The sequence below is a fragment of the Perna viridis genome, chromosome 10, assembly GCF_037379345.1.
Source record: "Perna viridis isolate PV_CMFRI_1.1 ecotype Kerala chromosome 10, ASM3737934v1, whole genome shotgun sequence".
Taxonomy (NCBI): domain Eukaryota; kingdom Metazoa; phylum Mollusca; class Bivalvia; order Mytilida; family Mytilidae; genus Perna; species Perna viridis.
In genome coordinates this window covers 22,638,876-22,663,948 of record NC_142454.1, presented here as the reverse complement: position 1 = coordinate 22,663,948, position 25,073 = coordinate 22,638,876, and the positions used below count along the sequence as shown (strand labels likewise).

Genomic DNA, 25,073 nt, shown 5'->3' with positions numbered 1-25,073 from the left:
TATTTGAGTTATTTGACCACTTCCATTCTGTCAATTTCTGGTCAAAATCTTTTCTGTCAAACATTTTTATCACAAGCAAAATTCAGATCATGGAAGTATTATTATAATCTTATATAATTACATTCAAAAAGTCCTTTTACTTTTTTATAGATAAGCAGTAGGTATAATTAACCTAGGAAGAAAAGAAAAATGGATGAAGAGGAAGTAAATTTTTTTCGCTTCTACAGATTATGTATACGACTAGGAACAAAAGTTGTCAGGGAAGAGTTTAACAAACTTCTACCACCAAGTGATCTACCAGCTAAATTAGCAGCAGCTAAACCATTTGTCAACAGTATTAGAGGACTTATCACTCAGAAACAGAAGGACTTATTGTATCCTACATCAGGTATATTTGTCAATACACTGTGCAAAGACAAAAATAATTCGAAAAATACCACAATTAATGAAAACTTATTGTGTATTCATACAACCTGGGTGTACAATTTTTCCTTTATTTTCCTTTTGTGGAATTTTTGTTCTCAGCTTTGATTTAACCAGGGATTGGCTCAATTATGAGCAACAGTAATTATACCCCTCACAACGAAGTTGCAAAGGGTATAATGATTTTAACCCGTCCATCAGTCCATTATCAGTTTTATAGACTTCTTTTTCTAAACGCTTGCATATATTGACATGATTTTTGATTTATAAGTTCAGCATGATAAGTTACAGGTCAAGTTTCACTTTCGTTCCGCTCTGATGATTTTTACCGAAATTACGGGCCTCGAACTTAGCAAAATTAACAGAAAAAAAGTTTTCTGGACTTTTTTTCTAAACTCTTGCAGATATTGACATGATTTTTAGTAGTACAGAAATTTAACATGATAAGTTACATGTCTAGTTTAATTTTCGTTCCGCTCCGATGATTTTTACCGAAATTACAGGCCTTGAACTTAGCAAAATTCACCGAAAAAAAAGTTTTCCATACTTTTTTCTAAACGCTTGCAGATATTGACATGAATTTTGGTATATAAAATCACCGTGATGAGTTACAGGTCAAATTTAACTTTCATTCTGCTGCAATGTTTTTTACTGAAAATTACGGACCTTGAACTTAGCAAAATTCACAAAAATAACAGTTTTCCGGCCTTTATCTAAATGCTTGCAGGTATTGACATAATTTTTGTATTTAATTTCAGCATGATAAGTTACATGTCTAGTTTAACTTTCGTTCCGCTCTGATGATTTTTACCAAAATCACGGGCCTTGAACTTAGCAAAATTCACAAAAGTAACAGTTTTCCTGGTTTTTTTTTCTGAACACTTCAGATACTGACATGATTTTGTTATATAAGTTTACCATGATATGTTACAGGTCAAGATTATGTTTCGTTCTGCTCTGATGATTTTTATGGAAATTACGGGTCTTTAACTTAGCAAAATTAACAGAAAAAAAGGTTTTCTTGACTTTTTAGCTCACCTGGCCGAAGGCCAAGTGAGCTTATGCCATCACTTGTCATCCGTTGTCGTCGTCGTTGTCGTGGACAAATCTTGGACTGACAGGTTTTAAACTTGGCAGGATTGTTCCCTAGGGTTTTCTGCACAAAATGACCATTCAAAAAATGATTTTTGATCCGTAAAAAAACATGGCAGCTGTTACTAAAAATACAACATAGGGGTCAGATGGCAGTTTTTTTTTTGCAAATAATTCAAAAACCGTTGCTTAAGGAAATTTCTGGAAGGGGGTATATTGTTCAGCATCATGAGACGGACCTATGCTGAAATTTTCAAGACGATTTGTCAACTGATGTAGGAGTTACGGCCCCTGAAGTTTTTTCTTTGCATTTTTTCCCTGTGCCACATTGAAAATCTTCTCAAAATCCATTGAGAGGATTCAATGAAAGTTGGCTTATTTGTTGCTTCGGATATCTCACACAAAATGACTTAGAATTTTTGATTCACGGAAAAGCAGTCTTTGTTTCTAAAAATAGAACAAGGGCATCACTCGGCAACTTTTTTGCAATTAACTTATGAACTGTTACCTTTAACAAAATTCTAGCTGGGTAATTATAGTATTTAACATAATAGACTTGGGCTGAAATGTAAAAAAGAATTCAACCGAAGTAGGAGTTTTAGCCTCTGAATATTTTTAACCAAATATTTACACCTTTGATAATCTTCTCTTATACCATTTAATTATTCGATGCATATTTGTTCGATAGGCTATGTGTTCAAATTAACTTATGTGATTTTTAATCCATGATAAGATGCAGCTGACATTACTAAAAATAAAACATAGGGGTCAGAAGATCTTTCTTTGGCAAATAATTCAAAACCTGTTGCCTTATAAGCATATTGATATTGCATGTAACTCAAAAACCGTTACCTTTTGCAAAAGCTTTGCAGGGGTAATATTGTTCAACATCATGAGTCCTACCAATGCTGATATTTTAAAAACGATATGTGTACTGATGTAGGTGTTTTGGCTCCTGAAACAATTCTGAAATTTTTTTTCCACATGTACAACTTTGAAAATCTTCTCTCAAACCATTTAAGATCATTTAATGAAAGAGTAATCAAGGGAACCAAGGTTATAGCGGTAATCAAAAGAATGTAATCCAGGGACAAAGACCCGCCATGGAAAACAGACATATACAACAAAGAACATACAGTAACTAAAATCATACGTACAAAGTAACAAAAGTAAATGAGCAACTCGGACTCCACTAAAAACTGGGAGCATGGACCAGGTGCACCGGTAGGGTAAGCGTCCTCTGCTTTTCTAGAAACACCCACCATGTTGCTCATAAAAAGTCAAGTCCGGGGTAGACAAACGAGGAAAGGAAAACTATGACCCGTTGAATAAATCAGTTTTCGTGGTGCAGATGGATACACCATAACGATCCACGAGTTCATGATGGTGACCATGGAACTTCTGTAGTGATGACTTCAATCTTGTAGCAACATAACCATGTTCCAGAAGCCTATTTGTTAGAGTTCTAGTGCGATACAAAAAGTCTGCGTAGTTTCGGCAAGCTCTGGCATAACGTATGAGTTGTGATATGAAAACTCCATACGCAGGTGCTGAAGAAGCATAATGAAAATAAGCATATTGGTTCGTAAGTATATTGTGCTATGACATCTGATTTTTAATTTCGTGAATAGATATGGCTGCCTCTACTAAAAACTGAACAAAGTGGTCGGAAGATATTTTTTTGAAAATAATTCAAAAACTGTTGCCTTTAGCAAAATTCTGATCCAGGTCATAAAAATGCCATTAAAAGCATTTACTACAAATGACAATTAAGTTAATGCCTCATTCCTCAAGTTTTTGGAATAAGCAAATGGTTAACCAGATGAGCGATTCAGGCTCTCTTGAGCCTCTAGTTTCTAAATGCTTGCAAATATTGACATGATTTTAGTACAGAAATTCAACATGATAAGTTACAGGACAAGTTTGTAGTTGGTTTTGCTCCCATGATTTTTACCAAAATTATGTGCCTTGTACTTAGCTAAATTCGCAAAAATAACCGTTTTTCAGACTTATTTTTCTAAACGCTTGCAGATTATGACATGATATTTGGTATATAAGTTCACCATGGTAAGTTACAGGTCAAGTGTAAGTTTTGTTCCACTGCGATGATATTTACATTGGATTAACTAAAACTCAAAGAAACCACAGTCTGGAGTTTGAAACTACCATTCTGAGTATCAGAATTTAGTTACAAGGTAAAGGTCTGAAGCCTTAAAAACACTCTTATTTCTTTTTTATCGGGGTCCTTCTACATGTATTTCTCTTACAAACAAATTTACTCGAGTATCCAACATGGGGACGCGTGGGGTATGTAAGCGCCCTCACTAAGGTTCTTTAACTGAATATTTATAAATTACACATGCCTCCATGTAATGGATTGTTATTCAATTACACTAGTTTATGTGATTTGTAATCCATTACAATTAATTATTTTTATTGAAGTAATTGAGAATTACTTCACAATTATAGAGGTTTCCAAAGACCAATTTAGCATGGTGCTGCACCATGCCTTCATCTTCAAGCTATTGTGTTGCCTTCCATCATGAACTTATATGCCCCCAACTGGCCAAACCAAATTGCCCTCAAAGTACCATGTCTTCACAAACATATGATGTATTTACATGTGTTCAGTCTGAACTGATCTTGGTATCTTGATAGGCGAAAGTGGAGACTGATTCATAAAATTTCAATCAGTGTCTTTTTCTACAAAAAAATTTTAATTTCAAAGGTAGATTTTTAAAATCTTGACAAATACAAGTTGAAATCAAAGTACTTGTGTACTGAATCAATTTATATCGATTGTTGAATTTTTACTCCTCAAATAATTGTCAAATTGCAAAAATAAGGGTAAGATAAATGAAAAAAAACTAGGATTGACTTCAAACTATCCAAACACAATTTTGAATATTTAGGTTTGTTGACCGTTAACATTGAACTCCTAGATGAATGAACACAAAAACTCTCTGACATCCTACTCAATTATTAACATGTTAATAAATATTTGACGACATGTAACATTTGCATAAATAAATAGATGAATTAGTAACATGTTAATAAATTATTTATTGATATCAATATTAAAAAGTTAATAGATATTAATTAATGTGTTATTATTTCATATCAGTGAAAAGTCAGTAATTTCAGTTGGATAAAACCTTTTCATGTGGTATTAAATAATCTGCAGTAAAAAGTTTTACCAGTCAATACCATGATGTGATAATGCCCGGTTATGAGTTAAGAGTGACATCTCCTTTTTCAATTACATTCATGATCAAGCAGTTGTCAATATAAATATGGCAAGCCACATGTCTACTCCTGAATCGGAAACATGATTTGCATATTTTAAATCACATTTTCATCAATGAAATAAACATAACAGTTGCTTATATAGAAGGCATTACCATGATAAATTGACAGTCCTTAGAACAGCGATATTGCCTTCCACCATAATAATGTGTTTCAAGCATTATTGTGGTCTCAGGTAATATCACTGTCTACCAGCAGTCAATTTATCATGGTAATGACCTCTTAATAAGCATTTATTGTATAATTAAATCTTATTACAGACTATGCATGCCGACAATATCCAATAAAATAAGCAATTGCTAACACTTTTCTGACCATGATTAAACCACCTATAGGTGCACTGTCTTTATCAACATGCAAATAATTAATCTATTAATATGAATAAATGATTTAATAACATGCTAATAAAAAAATTATTAACATGTTGATAAATCGTACAAGTTATTGATATCAATAAATAATTATTAACATGAAAAATATTTATTAGTGTGTTGATAGATCATTTATTGATATCAATAATTAACCCTTAACATCAATGATTTATTTATTGATATCAGTTAAAATATTTAATAAATTCCACAATGGCTTCCCATAGCTATAGTTGAACTTCTACAAATTGTTGCATTGAAACTTATGTGTCCTCTATTAGCACTTTGTTTTTTGGCACATAGTTCTAGAGACACATACAATAACATAAACGCTGACTGATGTCTTTGCTGAAATATGATTTTCAACAATAAGTTCTGGTGAAGGAAACACAAGCCATACACTTACACCATCAAAGCAAAGTTCTATTTTTTTATTTGTCATCTCCTTCTGATTCCACGAAGCAATAACCATACTAAAAATATGTTTAGATAAATATCAGTACACAATTTATTTTCAATCTACCTGTAGGTGTCAGTTTATAGTTTCTTTGATTTGGCATTTTTTTATCCAGTATGATATGGAATTAGGCATATATAATAGAAGATACCCTTTCGACATTACAGTTTAATGCAAGAAGGTTTTTATTATGTTTCTAACATTTGAAAACAACTTGAATTTTGAAAGTAAGCAACTGGTATATTGGTAAATGCATAGAAATGAACAACAGGTATGGATAAGAGGTTAGAAGTCAACTATTTTTATTGATCATTGTTAATTCAAACCAAACTAATCAGTTGGGAGTAGAAAGTTATTTCCTGGTTTGTTTATTGGCATAAATAACATGGCATTAATTGTGATATTTTAAAAGTAACTGTAAAGGGGCCCTAAATGTTTGCATTTGAACCTTAACAGGGTATTCCAATGGAACTATATTTTCCTGTGGCATTGTAAAAGATAGTCGCAAATGCCAACAGGCTTTATGAATATATAGCCTCTAATAACTGCTATATCAGTACTGATCTTAGAACTAAATTGATAATAATGGATATACTTTTACAGTGTGTCTTTTATCAATACCAAATATAGTACATGTACATGTATTTTCTTGTCATTCACATATTTTCTGAGTTAAAATTCCATGGCTTAGGTATCATTGCAAATTACAATCATTCACAGAAATAGTTCAACTACTACAAACATATCTTATTGTGGGGAAAAAGAAGCATTCAAACTATGTACTGATAATGCATATAACTTTTAATGAATGAAGGATTTGCTTTCAAATGCTTTCAAAAGGTCTGTAGTTTTTAAACAACCACAAAAAATTGAGGTTGTAAAATGGCATCATGCTGTTGCTGTCTTTACGACCCTAATTTCCGATTCCAAACATAAATGTTTTTATTGGAAAAATTAAAGGAAAGTCTAAAAATCATGAAATTTTGCTTCATCCGCATCCGGTTTTGTCTGTTACCCATTCAATCAAACATGGCGACCTCCGAGTCTGGGTTCCATGCATGGTCAACAATCAGAACCACTCGGCCCTTTCGTACACTAAAAAGTAACCTTTGATGCAGAAAGGAAAATTTATTCTTGTAAGATTTGCTGGAATTGTAGTCAAACATGAATCAAAGTAGAGATATCCACCAGGTGGTGTTAAAAAATTAGTTACATATCCCTAGAAATAAAGAACTATAACTCTTTCAAGAATTATGGCGTGAAGCAAGAAAAAAAGTAATGGTAAAAATTTCAACCAGTTTAACTATAATTTTAGAATTGGATTGGTCAAATTCCAGATATATTATTCCGCCTAGTGCCTCTGAGATGATTCTTTTGTGTAACTATTTACAGAAATGCTGAGGTTTTCTGATTGACCTGGTCATATGTCTCATCTCTAACTATTCAAAGAATGCATCCATTGAAAGGAAAAGATGATTGTAAATCTAACAGCCCCGTTCAGTGACAATACAAAGTTTGTGGATATATTTCATGAACACCATGATTTTAATTTGAAAAACAGCGAGGATTCTATCAAAGTGAAGAATGAAACCATGATTACTTTGACCCTCATGGTAGGGGAAGTTGTAAAAAAAATTTAAAAAGTTTTAAAAAATAGTTGACCTACTGACCCTATATTTTGTTCCTCAAGGTACAGTAAACACACATTCATTTTGTTTTGCCTAATGACTCATTGTTGATGAAAATTGACAATTTGTAATGCATTTTGTCACATTTCTTGTTGATAGATTCATGTAGAAAGCAACTCTAGGTTAATGAAATTAATCTGGCACATAAACCTATTTATGTCTTATTTTATTGAAGCACTTTGTTGGGACTTGTCATTGAAAGACTTGTTACACATATTTTTTTTCTGGTTCAATTTGTTCACCAATAATTGCATTTTTGATGGAATAAAATGTAAGTTTCCTTAAATTATTTTGGCTTCTCCAGGGTTCTAGTAATATTTCTTCCTGTTTCTTTTCAGGAGTGACATCTTCAGATAATTACGACTTGACACTGCTGATTTTTGTTCTCATAAATGTTCAGCATGTGCCATCACCTAGTAAGATTCATGAGCTTCCTGATCTCACTGATCACAGGTTAGGAGCTGATCTTATAAGAATTCGATATTACAGGAACCTACTGGCACACTCAGAGAAAAATGAATTGAAATCTTCAGATTTTACCAGCATGTGGGCAGTGTTAACTGAGGTGAGCGATTTTTCCCCTTTCTCAAACATTAATGTTAGACTCCCGATTCATTATTATACCCTTTAAGTAATAGTTACCAATATTATGCCGTAGCCTTCTTAAATATACCAATAACTATTATTGATAGCACAGTCTTAATTGCTTAATTGGGTACACATGGAGTCAGAAAGGTTTTAATCACATTTATCTTTTAAAAGAAACTTTTTTTAAACGTGCTTAGCTTGCATGTAACTCATTATAGTATAATGAACGACATGTTTTTATAGCCATACTTAGTTTATTTTACATATGACATGTATCTCTATGATTGTAAACAAACTTTTAAAAAAGAAAGATAATATTATACATTTTAGTGTTTACAAATGATAGGCTGCCGGTGACTGTAAAAGGCTCATTACTTTCTGAAGTTAAAGCATTAATTATACATTAACATGCAATAAAGCAAAAGGAAATAAAGTGAAACCTGTCTAAACCAGGCACTTTTTAGCTCACCTGGCTATAGCTATCACTTGGCTACTGTCATCGTCCATCGTTGTTGTCGTTAACAATTTTTCTTAACTCTTCTTCTCTAAAACTACAGGACCAATAGAACAAAACTTGGTATAAATGTAAATTGAGGTATTCATGGGGATATTTGATCTGTCGAAAAACATGGTCACTGCTACTAAAAATAAAACATGTATCAGACCGAAGTTTTTTTGCATATATCTCCAAAAGCGTTAGGTTTAGCCAAATTCTGACTTGGGCAAAAGTGTTCAGCATGAAGATATCTATTTGCTAAAGTGCAGTTGCCTCACAATTCTCATCAGATATAGTGTGCAGATAGTGAAGGAAAAACGAAAGAAAAGAAAGAAGAAGAATAGCATGATTTACAATTTCGAATGGCTAGTTATGTCAATAATGATCGAACTTTGTTTGCCAAACACAACTTACCGTTCCTCGTTGCAGATCATTTTAGTGAGTTGGTGAAAAAAATTCCCTGACCATAAAATTACAGAGAAATTTTCATGTAAAAGGACTAAATACACCCTAATCATACTGTAGGCTTTTGTAACAATTATTGAGGCTACAGTGATTGAAAACAGGAAACAGAATCCATTTGTTATATTATGTGATGAAACCAATGTTAGGGGTGCCAAAAAATTCTTTGCTACTCTTGTTCCAATTTTTTTAGAAGGTAGCAAGTCCGTCAAAACCAGATTCCTTGACAAACCATTGGCGAACATTGGAACTTGAGTAAAACTTATCTTTTTGATCAAAAACTTATCTAATCTTTTTTGACATTTTAAAATGTTGTTCCTAGGGAAGTAGAGGAGGGCCCTTTAGTTTTTGGAGATTTGTCCTATCCTTTTGGAAATATGGGGCTTAAAGGTGGAAAACGGGTGTTACAATTAAAATTGATAGGAAAAGCTTATTGTTGATCCCATTTTCAGCTCACGTAGCCATAGGCCATGTGAGCTATTGCCATCACTTGGCGTCCATTGTCGTTGTTGTCTTCATTAATAATTTTTCAAAATTCTTCTCCTCTGAAACTATTTGACCGATCAGAACCAAACTTGGTATGAGTGTTTCATAGGGTATATTGCATAGTACTGATTTGGGGATTTTTGACCCGTAGAAAAAAATGGCCATTTTTACTAAAATTAGAACAAAGGGATCAGACTGAAGTTTTCCGCATATATCCCAAAAACTGTTAGGTTTAGCAAATTTATGACAAAGGGTTAAAAGATTGCAGAATGATGAGATCTATCTCATGTCCAATTTTCGTTTTAATCTGTTAAATTTGTTAAACCATGTTGGAGTTATTGTCCTATTTGACACATTTTCCCTCTATTTAATGCTATTTATTTCAAAATTTTTTTCCTCTGAAACTACTCAACCATTTAGAACCAAACTTGAAATGAATGTTTCTTAATGTGTTTTGCGTAGAAATAATGTGGGAATTTTGATCTGTCGAAAAACATGGTTGCTGTTACTAAAAATTTAACATAGGGGTCAGACAAGTTTTTCACATATATATAAAAAAAACTGTTAGGTGTAGCTGAATTCTATCAGTTGTGGAAATGATCCTTAATATAAGACCTACAAAAGTCTGCATTGGGTCGAAGTTGTCAGATGACTCCTTGTAAGAGTTATAGCGCTTGCAAGGTGAAAAAACTTTGTTTTTATAGTTTTCAGTCAATATCTTGAAAACTATGATAGATGGAATGAAATTTTCAATTGCTGAAATGATCTGTACGATAAGGCCTGCAAAAGTGTGTGGGGATAAATGTTGTCAGACAAATTTTTGTTAGAGTTACTGCCCTTGAAAGGGCGAAAAAACAATGTTTTTAGCAGTTTCAACCAATATCTTGACAACTATAATAAATAAAAAAAAGTCCTTCAATTGATGAAATGATCCTACCATTGTCTTCTTAAAATTGTTGGACAACTCCTTGTTAGAGTTATTGCCCTTGAAACATAAAAAAATATTAGCAGATGAGCGATTCAGTCTCCTTGGAGGATCTTGTGAACTCACCTGGTAGATGGACATGTGAACTGTTGCCATAACTTAGTGTCCATCGTTAACAATTTTTCTAACCTCTTCCCTTCTGAAACTACTGAACCAAACTTGGTATGAATATTTCCTAGGGTATTCTGCATAGAACTGACGTGGACATTATTGATCTGTCGAAAAAAACATGGCTGTCATTACTAGAAATAGTACATAGGGGTTAGGCAGAAATTTTTAGAATGTATCTCCAGAACTGTTCAGTTTAGTCAAATTCTGACTGGGTAAACATGTATAACATGATGAGATCTATTTCTGATCAAGTTTTTGTTTTAATCTGTCAAACCATGTCGGAGTTATTGACCTTTTTTAATGTTTTTTTCCCTATTTTTAATGCTTTTTCTTTCAAAAATCTTCTCTGAAAGTACTGGAGCAAATGAAACCAAACTTGGTATGAATGATCCTCAGGGTGTTCTGCATAGATGTGATGTGGAGATTTTTGATCTGTCAAAAACATGGCCACATTTACTAAAAATAGAACATAGGGATAAGACAGAAGTTTTTTTGCATATATATATCCCCAAAACAATTATTTTTGCCAAATTCTTACATGAGTAAAATATTCAGCAAGATCAGATCTATTTGTGGTCTATCTAGCCATGTTGGAACTATTACCCTTGTTTGACATTTTGGGAAATTTTTAATGTTATTACTTTTTAAAAAAAACCTTTTTATTTTTGTAATTTAATTGCCTAAGGGTGTCCCAAACTAATATTGTGTCCACATTTGCCCAAACTGTTCAGGGTTCTATCACTGCATTTGTATCACGCTGCTCTCAGCAAAGCTCTTTATCATATCTAATCACATTTTGAAAATATTTTTTTGATTAGATTGGTCATAACATTTCAGCCTGCGTGTTTAATTTGACTTCACATATTTTTTTTTTACAAATTTCATGTAATAAGTGGCCAAGGTAGGCAACTCCACAAAACTCTTGACTCTTTTGGGTTTTTGATCCTTTAGGACGCATGATCAAACCCTTTTGTAATCTTTGGGTCATGTGAAATTGTGTGTATAGTACTATTTACCAAGAATAAAAAAACTTTGATTAAAATTTTTGGTCCAGTTTTGAAAATTTCTTGTTTGTCAGATTCCTCAGTAGAAATCCATAAAAATACTTACAAAGTTAATAAGTTTTCAAGGATGAATAGTGTAAATTTTCTGACTTTTTTATTTATCAAACGAAATTTTATTAATGGAAATGAAGGAGCCTACCAGGATACCACTTCTTACTGTCATGTGCCTTATTGATATTTCAGGACATGTGACCTCATTGCCCCAAATAATTTGATTCCTGTAATATATTATAGCCTACTGCATGGTTTGGACATATGTTCAAAACCCTTTGTTAATAACTGTTATAGGCTATTGTCAGAATTGGTGGACCACCTTATAAGGAAGAATGTGATGCATTGAAAGATATGTCATGGAATAGAGATGAAATGACTGCTCTTCGGGATGATTTAACAACATTACGGGATGATTTAACAACATTACAGAATGAAAATCGAATGTTACAGGAACGAGTATATACCTTACATCTGAAGAGCAGTCACTGTGAATGTTATGGTATATACAAAATTTGATTTGATTTTTAGAAATTTTTCATTGGCCAGAATTTTTTGTGGAAAAAGAGTTGAAAAAAGAAAATTTGGTTTAATGCATATGTGAGTGACCTTTTATCAGTAACTATACCTGCCATTTACTGGCTTTATATCTGTATAATATCAGGCCTTTTTTTAAAAAGAGAAAAGGCTATTAGTACTCTTTGTTGATGTCTCAACGAACAGGAATATGTGAGATCTCCTAAAATAAAAACACTGTGTCTGGTTATACATGTAAGTTTAAACACTCACTTCCTAACTGTGTTATTTCTTGATTACGTCACTTCCGACAGAACATTTTTTACCCATTTATGTTTTGGAGCATCTATATAATAGGATGTAGCTTCAAATTTTAACAATTTTTTTCCTATGAGAATGTTTGATTTATTTTGTAAAAAATTGAAATTATTCTTATTAGGCCAAGTAAACTTAAGTGGTAGATACTCATCCAACATTCACAAAAAATATGGGGCAGATGAGAGGATTTAAATTTAATTTTTTATTTGTAACCAGATATTTGCTAGGCTAATTTTAGCTTTTTGAAGGAAAGATATGTTCTAAATCCATGGCCGCATCAGTTTCAGAGAAGAAACATCGATTTAATATAGTCACCAAGAAATGAAAGATCTTTGTGTTATAGTATCTCAATACTAGAAACTCCGAAAATCCACACATTTTTAAAAAAATTCTATAAATTTTTTAGGGGTGGGAGGGTATGAGAATCTATTAAGTAATTTATTTGGCCTTAGATCATTTCACTTTTTAAGTACAGTTGCTGTATTTAGTGCATATGAACCACTGGCAATAATTATACAATTTTAACTAAAAGGAAAACAGAAATGCAAGTCATTACTCATGTTAAAATTGTAAATTTTTCAGGATTTAAACAAATATTTTCAGATGTCCATGTGCTGGAGTTATGCCAATGGAAAGAAAATGACAAGAAATTTGTCAACACAAATGCTGCAAGCACTATTCTTCAGAAGATTAAAAAGGATGATATTGTCACCATAATAGGACAACCAGGAATTGGGAAGTCTGCTACAGCTCACAATATTGCTCTCAAGCTGTGTAATGAAAGCGGTTATCAAATAATTCCATGCAGAACCCCAAGAGAGATATTTTCACACTTCAAGTCAGATTCTGTTCAGGTATTTGTTATTGACGATGTCTGTGGAAAGTACACCTTGTGTCAGAATGATATTGATGATTGGATGAAGAACAAGAAAAACATTTCAAGGATGTTAACAGGTGGGAAAACAAAGCTTTTAGTTACATGTCGACTTCAAGTCTTTCAAGAAAAGCAGTTTGAAAGGATTACTCCATTGGTTAAACATTCGTTTAACATGTCTTTAGAACAATTTAGACTTACCACAAATGAGAGGTTAGAAGTAGCCAGGTCTTATTTTGATGATGATATTGTAACTGCAATTACACCTTATGTTGATATGTATGACTTTTTCCCTCTCATTTGTAAACTATATCTGAAATCTCCATCTGGAGATTCAGTTGAATTTTTCAAAAATCCTTTTCAGGTGTTTGCTAAACAGTTAGGTAATCTTGAACAGCAGTATGACAAGACAAAATTCTGTTCATTATTGCTTTTAGTCCTGTGTAATGGTTTTGTTAAGGAGTCTGATATTGCATCTGAGAAATTGAGAAATGTACTAGAAAAGATATTTATTGCCTGTGGTATTAACTATGGAACGCCTACTTTGGCTATCTCAGAACAGTTAGATTCTCTTTGCCAAACATACTTGACCAAAGATATTCGGCTAAGTTGGCAGGATGACATGAATTTGTTTTTGAAAGATGTAGGGTACAGTGCTATACATGACAAGTTTTTTGATTTTCTTTGTTGTTATTATGGCAAGAAATTTCAAAAACTAATCCTTGAGATTGGAGTTGATGATTTCATTTGCAAAAGGTTTATTTTAGGTTCGTCTGTGATACCCAATAGAAAATTCCAAATCATTTTAGATGATAAGAATGCAGAGAAATATATTTGCAAAATGGTTGAATTTCTTTTTAACAGAAAGTTTACTGATGTTCTGTTCCAAAGTAATATGAAAGATGAAAGTTTTGAACAGAAGGTTGTCTCAAAATTAGAAAATTCTGATACAGAAAAGATCAGTGATCTTCTGTTACAGAAAGATTTCTGTAACAGAACTCTTTTATACCTGGCATGCATGGGAGGATATAAACAATTGACAAAAATGATCATCAATCGAACTAAAAACATCCGCCATGAGTGTTTCTCTGCTTATCCCCCCTTAGTTGCAGCTTGTGAAAATGGTGATAATGATATAATCAAATTTCTCTTAGATAAAGGTGCAGAAATCAATCAATGTGATTGTCATGGACAAAATCCACTGATAATGGCAGTTAGAAGCAAGAGTACCATAAATGTTGATACACTTGTACAAAAAGGGGCTGATATTAAAGTATTTGATTACGATGGGAAGTCCCCACTTTGTTTGGCCTGTGAACTTGGATGCCTGGAAATTGTTAATTTGCTTATAGATGCAGGCATAGATTTTTCTAAATCAACTACAAAAAAGAAAGTAACTCCTTTGATCAGAGCAAGCATTTTTGGGCAAACTTCTATTGTAGAATTACTGGTTGAGAAGGGAGCTAATATTCACGAAAAAGATTTAACAGGCTTAACACCTCTTCTCTTTGCCATATACAATAGCCATTATGTAACAGCAACATATTTGATTGAAGTTGGAGCAAACCCTAATACAAAAGATGCAAATGAAAGGAATGCATTATCGCTTGCATGTTTTACTGGGTGCATTTCCATTGTTCAGTTTCTGATTTGTACTATTGGAATGGACATTAATCAATGTGATGTTTTTGGACGCAGTCTTCTCTGGCATGCTCTAGATGGTATGGAGGAATCAGGAGTAAATATATTGCTAATAGACTACCTTATTTCTCAGGGAATTGATATCAATAAACCTAATATAGACAATGTATCTCCTTTAATGAAAGCTTGTGAAAAAGGTAACATTAAAGTAGTTGAACTGCTATTAAAAAATGGAGGACAAAGAGACATAGACAAGTCAGATATAGGTGGTCAGACATCTTTAATGATGGCTTGCGAAAAGGGTCACAGCGTAATGGCTGAGTTTTTAATATCGAAGGGGGCAGATATTAACAAAACTAATGAATTTGGTGAAACTGCTCTTATGATCGCTTGTCGATTGGTAAAAACGGAATGTATAAGAGTAATTTTGAATCAAACAGTTAGGACAGATGTTACTGATCTGAAAGGAAGGACACCATTAATACATGGGTGCATGAGTGAGTGTGACACCTGTGAACATATCAAACCATTGATTCAGTATGGGTTTGATTTAAACCAAGCTGATCATGTCGGTAGGACTGCTTTAATGTGGGCGTGCTATACTGGGAATGTTAGTGCTGTTCAATATCTATTGGAATGTAAAGCTGATGTAAATCTTTCTGACTGTCATAAATATTCAGCCATTGTTTATGCGATCCTTGTCAACAATCCTGTCTTGTTTCATCATCACATCCCAGTAGATGATGAAAATGGGATAACAAAAATGATGAAACAAGACATCATTGTTGAAATGCTTATTGATGCTGGAGGGGACGTCAATGGCACTACACCACTAATGTATGCCTGTAAACATGGTTTGCAATCTACTGCAGAATTATTGATTAAGAAAGGGGCTGATATTAATATTGATGATGAACATGGTACAACACCACTGATATATGCATGTAAACATAGTTGGCAGTCTGCAGCAAAATTATTCATTGAAAAGGTGGCTGATGTAAACATTGCTGACAAATATAGTAGTACACCATTGTTGTATGCATGTGAACGTGGTTTGAATTCTTTTGCAGGAGCGTTGATTCATAAAGGGGCTGGTATTAACATTGCTGATAAAAATGGTACTACACCACTATTGTTGGCATGTAAAGGTGCTTTTAATTCTACTGCAGAATTATTGATTAATAAAGGGGCTGGTATTAATATTGCTAATGGAAATGGTACTACGCCACTGTTGTATGCATGTAGACATGGTTTGAATTCTACTGCAGAATTATTGATTGATAAAGGGGCTGATATTACCATTGCTGATAAAAATGGTAAAACACCACTATTGTTGGCATGTGAAATTGGTTTGAGTTCTACTGCAGAATTGTTGATTAATAAAGGGGCTAGTATTAATATTGATAATGGAAATGGTAAAACACCACTATTGTTGGCATGTGAAAGTTTTTTGAGTTCTACTGCAGAATTGTTGATCCATAAAGGAGCTGATATTAACATTGCTGATAAATATGGTACTACACCACTATTGTTGGCATGTAAAATTGGTTTGAGTTCTACTGCAGAATTGTTGATTAATAAAGGGGCTAGTATTAATATTGCTAATGGAAATGGTAAAACACCACTATTGTTGGCATGTGAAAGTTTTTTGAGTTCTACTGCAGAATTGTTGATCCATAAAGGAGCTGATATTGACATTGCTGATAAATATGGTACTACACCACTATTGTTGGCATGTAAAATTGGTTTGAGTTCTACTGCAGAATTGTTGATCCATAAATGGGCTGATATTAACATTGCTGATGAAAATGGTAAAACACCACTATTGTTGGCATGTAAAATTGGTTTGAGTTCTACTGCAGAATTGTTGATCCGTAAAGGGGCTGATATTAACATTTCTGATAAAAATGATGCTACACCACTATTGTTGGCATGTCAACGTGGTTTGGGTTCTACTGCAAAATTATTGATTGATAAAGGGGCTGATATTAACATTGCTGATGAAAATGGTAAAACACCACTATTGTTGGCACGTGAAAGTGGTTTGAGTTCTACTGTAGAATTGTTGATTGATAAAGGAGCTGATATTAACATTGCTGATAAAAATGGTAAAACACCACTATTGTTGGCATGTGAAAGTGGTATGAGTTCTACTGTAGAATTGTTGATTGATAAAGGAGCTGATATTAACATTGCTAATAAAAATGGTAAAACACCACTATTGTTGGCATGTGAAAGTGGTTTGAGTTCTACTGCAGAATTGTTGATCCATAAAGGGGCTGATATTAACATTGCTGATAAATATGGTAAAACACCACTATTGTTGGCATGTGAAAGTGGTATGAGTTCTACTGTAGAATTGTTGATTGATAAAGGAGCTGATATTAACATTGCTAATAAAAATGGTGAAACACCACTATCGTTGGCATATGAACGTGGTTTGAGGTCTACTGCAGAATTATTGATTAATAAAGGGGCTAGTATTAATACTGCTAATGGAAATGGTACTACGCCATTGTTGTATGCATGTGAACGTGGTTTACGTTCTACTGCAAAATTATTGATTGATAAAGGGGCTGATATTAACATTGCTGATAAATATGGTACTACACCACTATTGTTGGCATGTGAACGTGGTTTGAGTTCTACTGCAGAATTATTGATTGATAAAGGGGCTGATATTAACATTGCTGATATATATGGTACTACAACACTATTGTTGGCATGTGAAAGTGGTTTGAGTTCTACTGCAGAATTGTTGATTAATAAAGGGGCTAGTATTAATATTGCTAATGGAAATGGCAAAACACCACTATTGTTGGCATATGAACGTGGTTTGAGTTCTACTGCAGAATTGTTGATCCATAAAGGAGCTGATATTAACATTGCTGATAAATATGGTAAAACACCACTATTGTTGGCATGTAAAATTGGTTTGGGTTCTACTGCAAAATTATTGATTGATAAAGGGGCTGATATTAACATTGCTGATGAAAATGGTAAAACACCACTATTGTTGGCATGTGAAAGTTTTTTGAGTTCTACTGCAGAATTGTTGATCCATAAAGGAGCTGATATTAACATTGCTGATAAAAATGGTGAAACACCACTATTGTTGGCATGTGAAAGTTTTTTGAGTTCTACTGCAGAATTGTTGATCCATAAAGGGGCTGATATTAACATTGCTAATAAAAATGGTGAAACACCACTATCGTTGGCATATGAACGTGGTTTGAGGTCTACTGCAGAATTATTGATTAATAAAGGGGCTAGTATTAATACTGCTAATGGAAATGGTACTACGCCATTGTTGTATGCATGTGAACGTGGTTTACGTTCTACTGCAGAATTATTGATTGATAAAGGGGCTGATATTAACATTGCTGATATATATGGTACTACAACACTATTGTTGGCATGTAAAAGCGGTTTGAGTTCTACTGCAGAATTGTTGATTAATAAAGGGGCTAATATTAATATTGCTAATGGAAATGGTAAAACACCACTATTGTTGGCATATGAACGTGGTTTGAGTTCTACTGCAGAATTGTTGATCCATAAAGGAGCTGATATTAACATTGCTGATAAATATGGTAAAACACCACTATTGTTGGCATGTAAAATTGGTTTGAGTTCTACTGCAGAATTGTTGATCCATAAAGGGGCTGATATTAACATTGCTGATGAAAATGGTAAAACACCACTATTGTTGGCATGTAAAATTGTTTTGAGTTCTACTGCAGAATTGTTGATCCGTAAAGGGGCTGATATTAACATTTCTGATAAAAATGATGCTACACCACTATTGTTGGCATGTCAACGTGGTTTGGGTTCTACTGCAAAATTATTGATTAATAAAGGGGCTAGTATTAATACTGCTAATGGAAATGGTACTACGCCATTGTTGTATGCATGTGAACGTGGTTTACGTTCTACTGCAAAATTATTGATTGATAAAGGGGCTGATATTAACATTGCTGATAAATATGGTACTACACCACTATTGTTGGCATGTGAACGTGGTTTGAGTTCTACTGCAGAATTGTTGATTAATAAAGGGGCTAGTATTAATATTGCTAATGGAAATGGTAAAACACCACTATTGTTGGCATATGAACGTGGTTTGAGTTCTACTGCAGAATTGTTGATCCATAAAGGAGCTGATATTAACATTGCTGATAAATATGGTAAAACACCACTATTGTTGGCATGTAAAATTGGTTTGAGTTCTACTGCAGAATTGTTGATCCATAAAGGAGCTGATATTAACATTGCTGATAAATATGGTAAAACACCACTATTGTTGGCATGTGAACGTGGTTTGAGTTCTACTGCAGAATTGTTGATCCGTAAAGGGGCTGATATTAACATTTCTGATAAAAATGATGCTACACCACTATTGTTGGCATGTCAACGTGGTTTGGGTTCTACTGCAGAATTATTGATTAATAAAGGGGCTGATATTAACATTGCTGATAAAACTGGTAATACACCACTGATGTATGCAGATCGTTTGCAGTCTATAAAAGAATTGTTTGGTTAAAATTTGGCTTATAAGAATGGTGCCACACCACCCATGTCTTCATGTGAACATAGTTAGCAAACTCCTGTAGATTTGACGAAAGAGAAAAGGTCTGATGTTTGACTAATATTTGCACGTAAACATTCAATTAATTCGTTTATTAAATTATTGATAGTGAAAGGGGTTGAAATTGTAATTGCTAATGAAATGAGATTTTATTAGCGAAGAAAATATTTTTCACAATATCAAATAGTTGTTGATGAGCTAATGAGAATGATGCGACACTCTTGAGGTTTTCATATAAAAAAGATTTAAACCTTCAGAATTTATTGCTGAGAAAGGTGCTTAAATAGACAGTTAATATGAACGAATAAGAATTGTATTAAACCACTGATGTCGGAATGTAAAAGTGGAAGGCTATCTGATATGGCCCAATTCTTGTAATGAACTGTCAGACGAAAAAATAGTACTGGGCAGACACTAAACCCCAACCGATACTTGGATGGCGTGCAAGAGGAAGGTGTATTAGAGACTTCAATACCTTTAGAACGCTTGACATAAATATGTGTAAAATAAAATATACTCAAAAGAATTATTTTAGAAGTAAACCAAATGCCAGTTTCAATGACTATTTTGGTGTTCGGGGGGACATTTAGGCATTACGAAAACGGTAGCTTACTACCGATGTTTATATTTAAGCATGGTTTTTATCATTCTGTAGAATGGTAAATAATGACAGGGTCTGCCTTCATTTCTATTAGCACTAGCACTCTAATGTCTGTATTAAGTATTTAGTCTTTCGGATGTTGAACAATGTAGATTGAAAAAGGAGCAGACTTTACATGTAGCGTAGCTGATAAGGATGTTATGACTCCACTGTTGTTTGCAAATTAAGGTTCTTTTGTATCAATTATTACATTAATATTGTTGACTAAAGAAACATGAAGGGAATCAGGATTCGGACGAAGAAAAGGGCTGTCCTAAGATCAAACCAAATGAAGAAATGCTGATATGGATTTGCACCACCTAAAATAAGGTATTTTCAATTGAATCAAAGTGACCTTCCATTTACTTGACTGGCACTTCACTTTACCTGTCCTTTTTGGTGCACGGATATTTGCTACACAGTTATACTGTACAAGATAAGCTTTTTATAAAATCTGCATTTCTGTTTTTCAAAAATATATTTTTCTTGTTTAGTTGTGCAAGATTGGCAATATTATTTCAAGAGTTTTTTTGCACGCACATGTAATGGCTGTAAGTAGTTTCTAATGATAATATTTATTTGCTATTTGCCTACTCACTATCTCTTACTGTATTGCATGTCTCCGTAGTACCATAAACTTATAATTACAGGTCTGTGGTTTACAGAAGAAACGTATTATTCAACTATATTGTAAAACTGAGCTACGGGAATTTAAAATATGAAAGTGCCAGAAATCTGGTAAACCTTATATTTACAAAGTAAGCCAAAATCAGTGACCGAGAATATTTGACGATTTAGCGACTTTGAAGACTTCAGTATTAGATTTTTAACTTAAAATCATTTTATATACATGTACCTTCAGGTACCGCATAACCTTTCAATCGTTAATACATACATGTACATGTTTATATTTTCAAATGAAATTTATCAAATACCTTTTAAGGCATTTTCTCAGTGACAAATTTCATTTTTAGAATAAAGAATGAAATGGAGAGCCTCTTCTGATATACATCAAAAGTACACGTTAAGATTTTGGCATAATTAAGTCAGGAAACTGTCAATACACAATTATCTGCACCTGAAAGACAAAGAATCTATCTGACCCAAATTTAAAATAATCGTTTACAAATATATAGAAACTGTTTAAAAAGTTTGTAATTATATATCTTGTGCGAGTAGAGATAGTCGGCGCTCGGATAAGTTTCACACTTAATAGGTCCTCACATTGTAATATCTTTTAATACAGTTTTCAAAAGTCTCGTTATGGAGTTGATTTCGAACAATTCATTCACAGATAATATTTTGTCATTTGAAGATTGGAAATAAAATATAAAATGTAAGAATTTCGCTTAAGAAAGACAGATAAAAACTCTTTATTTAGCTTACTGTACAATACATTGTATCAACACAAATATTTTTTTAACCTTAAGTAAAGTGAACATTAAATGTCGGCGAGGCGGATGGCAATCATTTTTGTTAATACTGTATGCCTTCACTTACAACTGTCGGTGAATAATTTATAGGTTTCATGGTAAGAGTAAGAATGGTGTATCGGTTGATATCAGTATGAGTTATTTATTTTTACCCTGTCTGTCTGTCCGTCTGTTTGTCCGAACTATTTTCTAAGCAGCTTGCAGCATTGCTATGGAACTTAGGGGGCTGTTATATAACCGCATAGAGATATGCATGCTTTCAGGAATTTATGTTTGGACACAAAATGTAGAAATAAAGTTAAGCATTTTTCAACATAATTTCGTCCCATGCGTTGTCCGCTACTCCGCAAGAATTTGAAGGATTGGTGTGGAACTAAATGGGGTGATAGATTACCATATTTTTCTTATTTATTCACCCTGCAAACGAAAATTTGGGATATATTGGTTTCTCCCTGTCTGTCTGTCTGTCAAACTATTTTCTTAGCAGCATTGTATAAAACTTTGACAGGAAATTATGTTAGGGCAATAGTTGTAGAAATGACGGTTGTATGAACTGAAAGTATTTTTTAGTAAAACTCTGTCTGATGCGTATTGCTCCATAACGACTTGCAGGATTGTAATGTAACTCATTCGAATGTTAAATTACCATACTGGAATGTGCATATTGTCAAGAATTTATGTTTGGGCAAATATTGTAGAAATGACGGCGTTTTTCAACAAAGCTTGCCATGGTCCCATGTGTTGTCCGAAACTCCGCCTCACAACTTGCAGAATTGTTATGAAACTTAAAATGTTAACTTGAATGTTAAAATACCGTATTTGGATGTGCATATTGTGAGGAATTTATGTTAAAAGTAAATTTGCCGTCATATACTGTCATTGTGTTGTTAAAAAAATAAAACAAAACAAAAAAAAATATATATATACATGTAGTATTGATTGTGGTTTGGAATTGGGTGTTATAGAAATGGCAGCACAAATATGTGTCAAAAGTGCTTAGTTTATCCTCATAAAAATTGGGTTCAATATAAATCGTCTGTCAACTTTGGTCCCAAAATGTACAGGGTTCAGTAAGCCGTGGAGGTATTATTCCCATTAGGGGCAATGTCTAGTTACAATGATAAACCAGCCTTGGCGAATTTATTATTGCAGACTAATACAGAGAGTTGATATTAACCAATATACAATTAAATATATTACAAGTACCTTATAATGAAAATGCATATTAGAACTATAAAATAACCAAGCAGTCGTAAGGGAAAACCTTGGTATGTTTGTAAGGAGTACTCGGTATCAATATTAATTAAATCATTATCATTGATGAAAGCCTTATTTGTCGATCTAGACCGACGGACAGTGTGAGTTTATGTTATCACTGTGTTATTCGTCGTCCTCTATTATCAATCGTCCATTGTCAACAGTTGTAAGTCACAGTCGTAAATATTTGATTGATATAAACTATTACTAGCTTCTTAGTATACTCTTTCCATGTTTACATGCAGTTGACCATTGGCATGTGTTATAGCCATGCTTCCTTTTGAGCCATAATGCCTGTAGATGTTGATTTATCTTATTAAAGATAATATTAACACTAGAAGCTGTATAATACTTGAAATCATGTCTGAAATAAGTATTTGTCAAGGTAAGAATAGACTCAATTTAATGTCTGTAGTCGTATCAGGGTGTACATATATTTTTTTATTATTGTGTTGACTTAGTGGCCGAGTTAATTGCAGATTCTGCATCATGTAATGATTGTTTTCTTTTTCTCAGTATGATTGACATTTTCCAAGAAAGGATTAGGATTGTACTCTACTGATATAGAAATATTTTGAATTTAATTATAGTTACATTGTAATGGTTACCATTGTGTTATTTAATTATTATACAAGATTATAAACTTCTGTACATATGTATTTTTTTCATTTTTTAACTCTTATACATTGTATTTGTTCTCGAAGTTGCATGTAGATATGTACAATATGAGTATGTAAGTTTTATTGAAAAGGGACATTCTTTTTCTTGCATTGTCAATTTAAAATACTCTAATACAATGAATATGTATTCTATAAATATGTATCATACTGAACATTTGTAGAGTGAACGAGCAGTTGATTAACTGTGGAATGTTTGGATTGGAAAAAAGGCACATGAAAAAAAAATATATTAATGGGCTAAACCACACAATTGATTCAGCAGTTCAGTTGATTAAATAACACTATAATTATTTGAAAAAAAATGAGGACAATCTTTGGATCTTCCTCACCCGATTTCGCTGTTTACAATCACCAATTCCCACTGTGAGGCTGTCCACGAGGTTAATTAAAACAAGTTTGGTTGAATGTTGTGCTATACTGTCTGCTTAAAGCTGTAGTGACATACTTTGTTGATTTTTATGTATTTTTAGTTTTACATAATATATAATTTTGTAGATCTGATTAAACTTTTGATGCGTTTTTTTTTAAGATGAAATGCTTACTTGTGTATTGTATAGTGATTGCACTTGGTCTGAAATTACAAATTAAGCAAGTTTATTCAAGCCATTGTTCTGATAAAAAATGTAAATATATATTCTTTAAAAAATAATAATAATAATATGATTGTTGTTGTTATTGTCCCTTTAAGGAATACGACTTTTAACTCACCTGGCCGAAGGTCATGTGAGCTATTACCGTCACTTGGCGTCCATCGTCGTCCGTCGTCATGAACAATTTTTCAGAACTCTTTTAGTGAATTAGAACCAAACTTGGTATGAATGTTCCTTGGGGTATCCTGCATAAAACTGATATGGGAATTTCGATCCGTTGAAAAACAAGCCCACTGTTACTCCAAATAGAACATATGGGCCAGACAGAAGTTTTTCGCATATACATGTATCTCCAAAACATTTACGTTAGCAAAATTCTGACTATGTTAAAGTGTTCAGCATGATGAGATCTATCTGTGTGCATTTGACTTTGGCCATGTTGGAGTTATTGCCCTGTCCGATGTTTTGCTCTTTTTAATGTTATTTCTTTCAAAAATCTTCTCCTTTGACATAACTTGACCTATTTAATCCGAATTTGGTATGAATGATTTTTAGGATATTTTGCATAAAACAAATGTTGGGATTTTAGATACGCTGAAAAACTAGGCTGTTGTTACTAAAAATAGAATATAGTTGTCAGACAGAAGTTTTTCCCATATACAAATATATCTCCAAAACCGTTATGTTTAGCCAAATGTTGACATGGGTAAAAGTATTCGGCATGATGAGAGAACTCTGGGGTCAAATTTTCAATGTAATCTGTGAAGCCATGTTGAAGTTATTGCCCTTTTTTCGGCTTTTTTTCTTGTACATTTGTTAATGTTTGTTCATCCCAAAAAATCTTTTCCTCTGACATTACTTGACCAATTTCATCAAAATAGTGTGAATTTTCCTTATTGTATTCTGCATGAAACACATAGGGAGATTTTTGATCCGTTGAAAAACATGGCTGATGTAACTAAAAATAGAACGTAGAGGTCAGACAGAAGTTTTCCGCATATTCCTCATAAACCGTTAGG

At 33.1% G+C, this 25,073-nt stretch overlaps 1 protein-coding gene across 6 annotated transcripts in view; it reads left to right on the top strand.

The window, feature by feature from the left end:
* Positions 1 to 24,127, top strand: part of LOC148604995 (uncharacterized) — a 30,436-nt gene extending 6,309 nt beyond the window's left edge. For 5 of the 6 annotated variants that reach the window (XM_088549609.1, XM_088549607.1, XM_088549604.1 and 2 more), the window contains exons 3-6: positions 151 to 388; positions 7,673 to 7,899; positions 11,815 to 12,019; positions 12,955 to 24,127. In XM_088549609.1, the coding sequence (XP_088405735.1) occupies positions 190 to 388; positions 7,673 to 7,899; positions 11,815 to 12,019; positions 12,955 to 19,409 (7,086 nt within the window). In that variant the 5' untranslated portion in view covers positions 151 to 189 and the 3' untranslated portion in view covers positions 19,410 to 24,127. Of the gene's footprint in view, positions 1 to 150; positions 389 to 7,038; positions 7,260 to 7,672; positions 7,900 to 11,814; positions 12,020 to 12,954 lie in introns of those variants that run through there. The other variant, XM_088549610.1, reaches the window with a different exon arrangement.
* Positions 24,128 to 25,073: the final 946 nt, after the last annotated feature.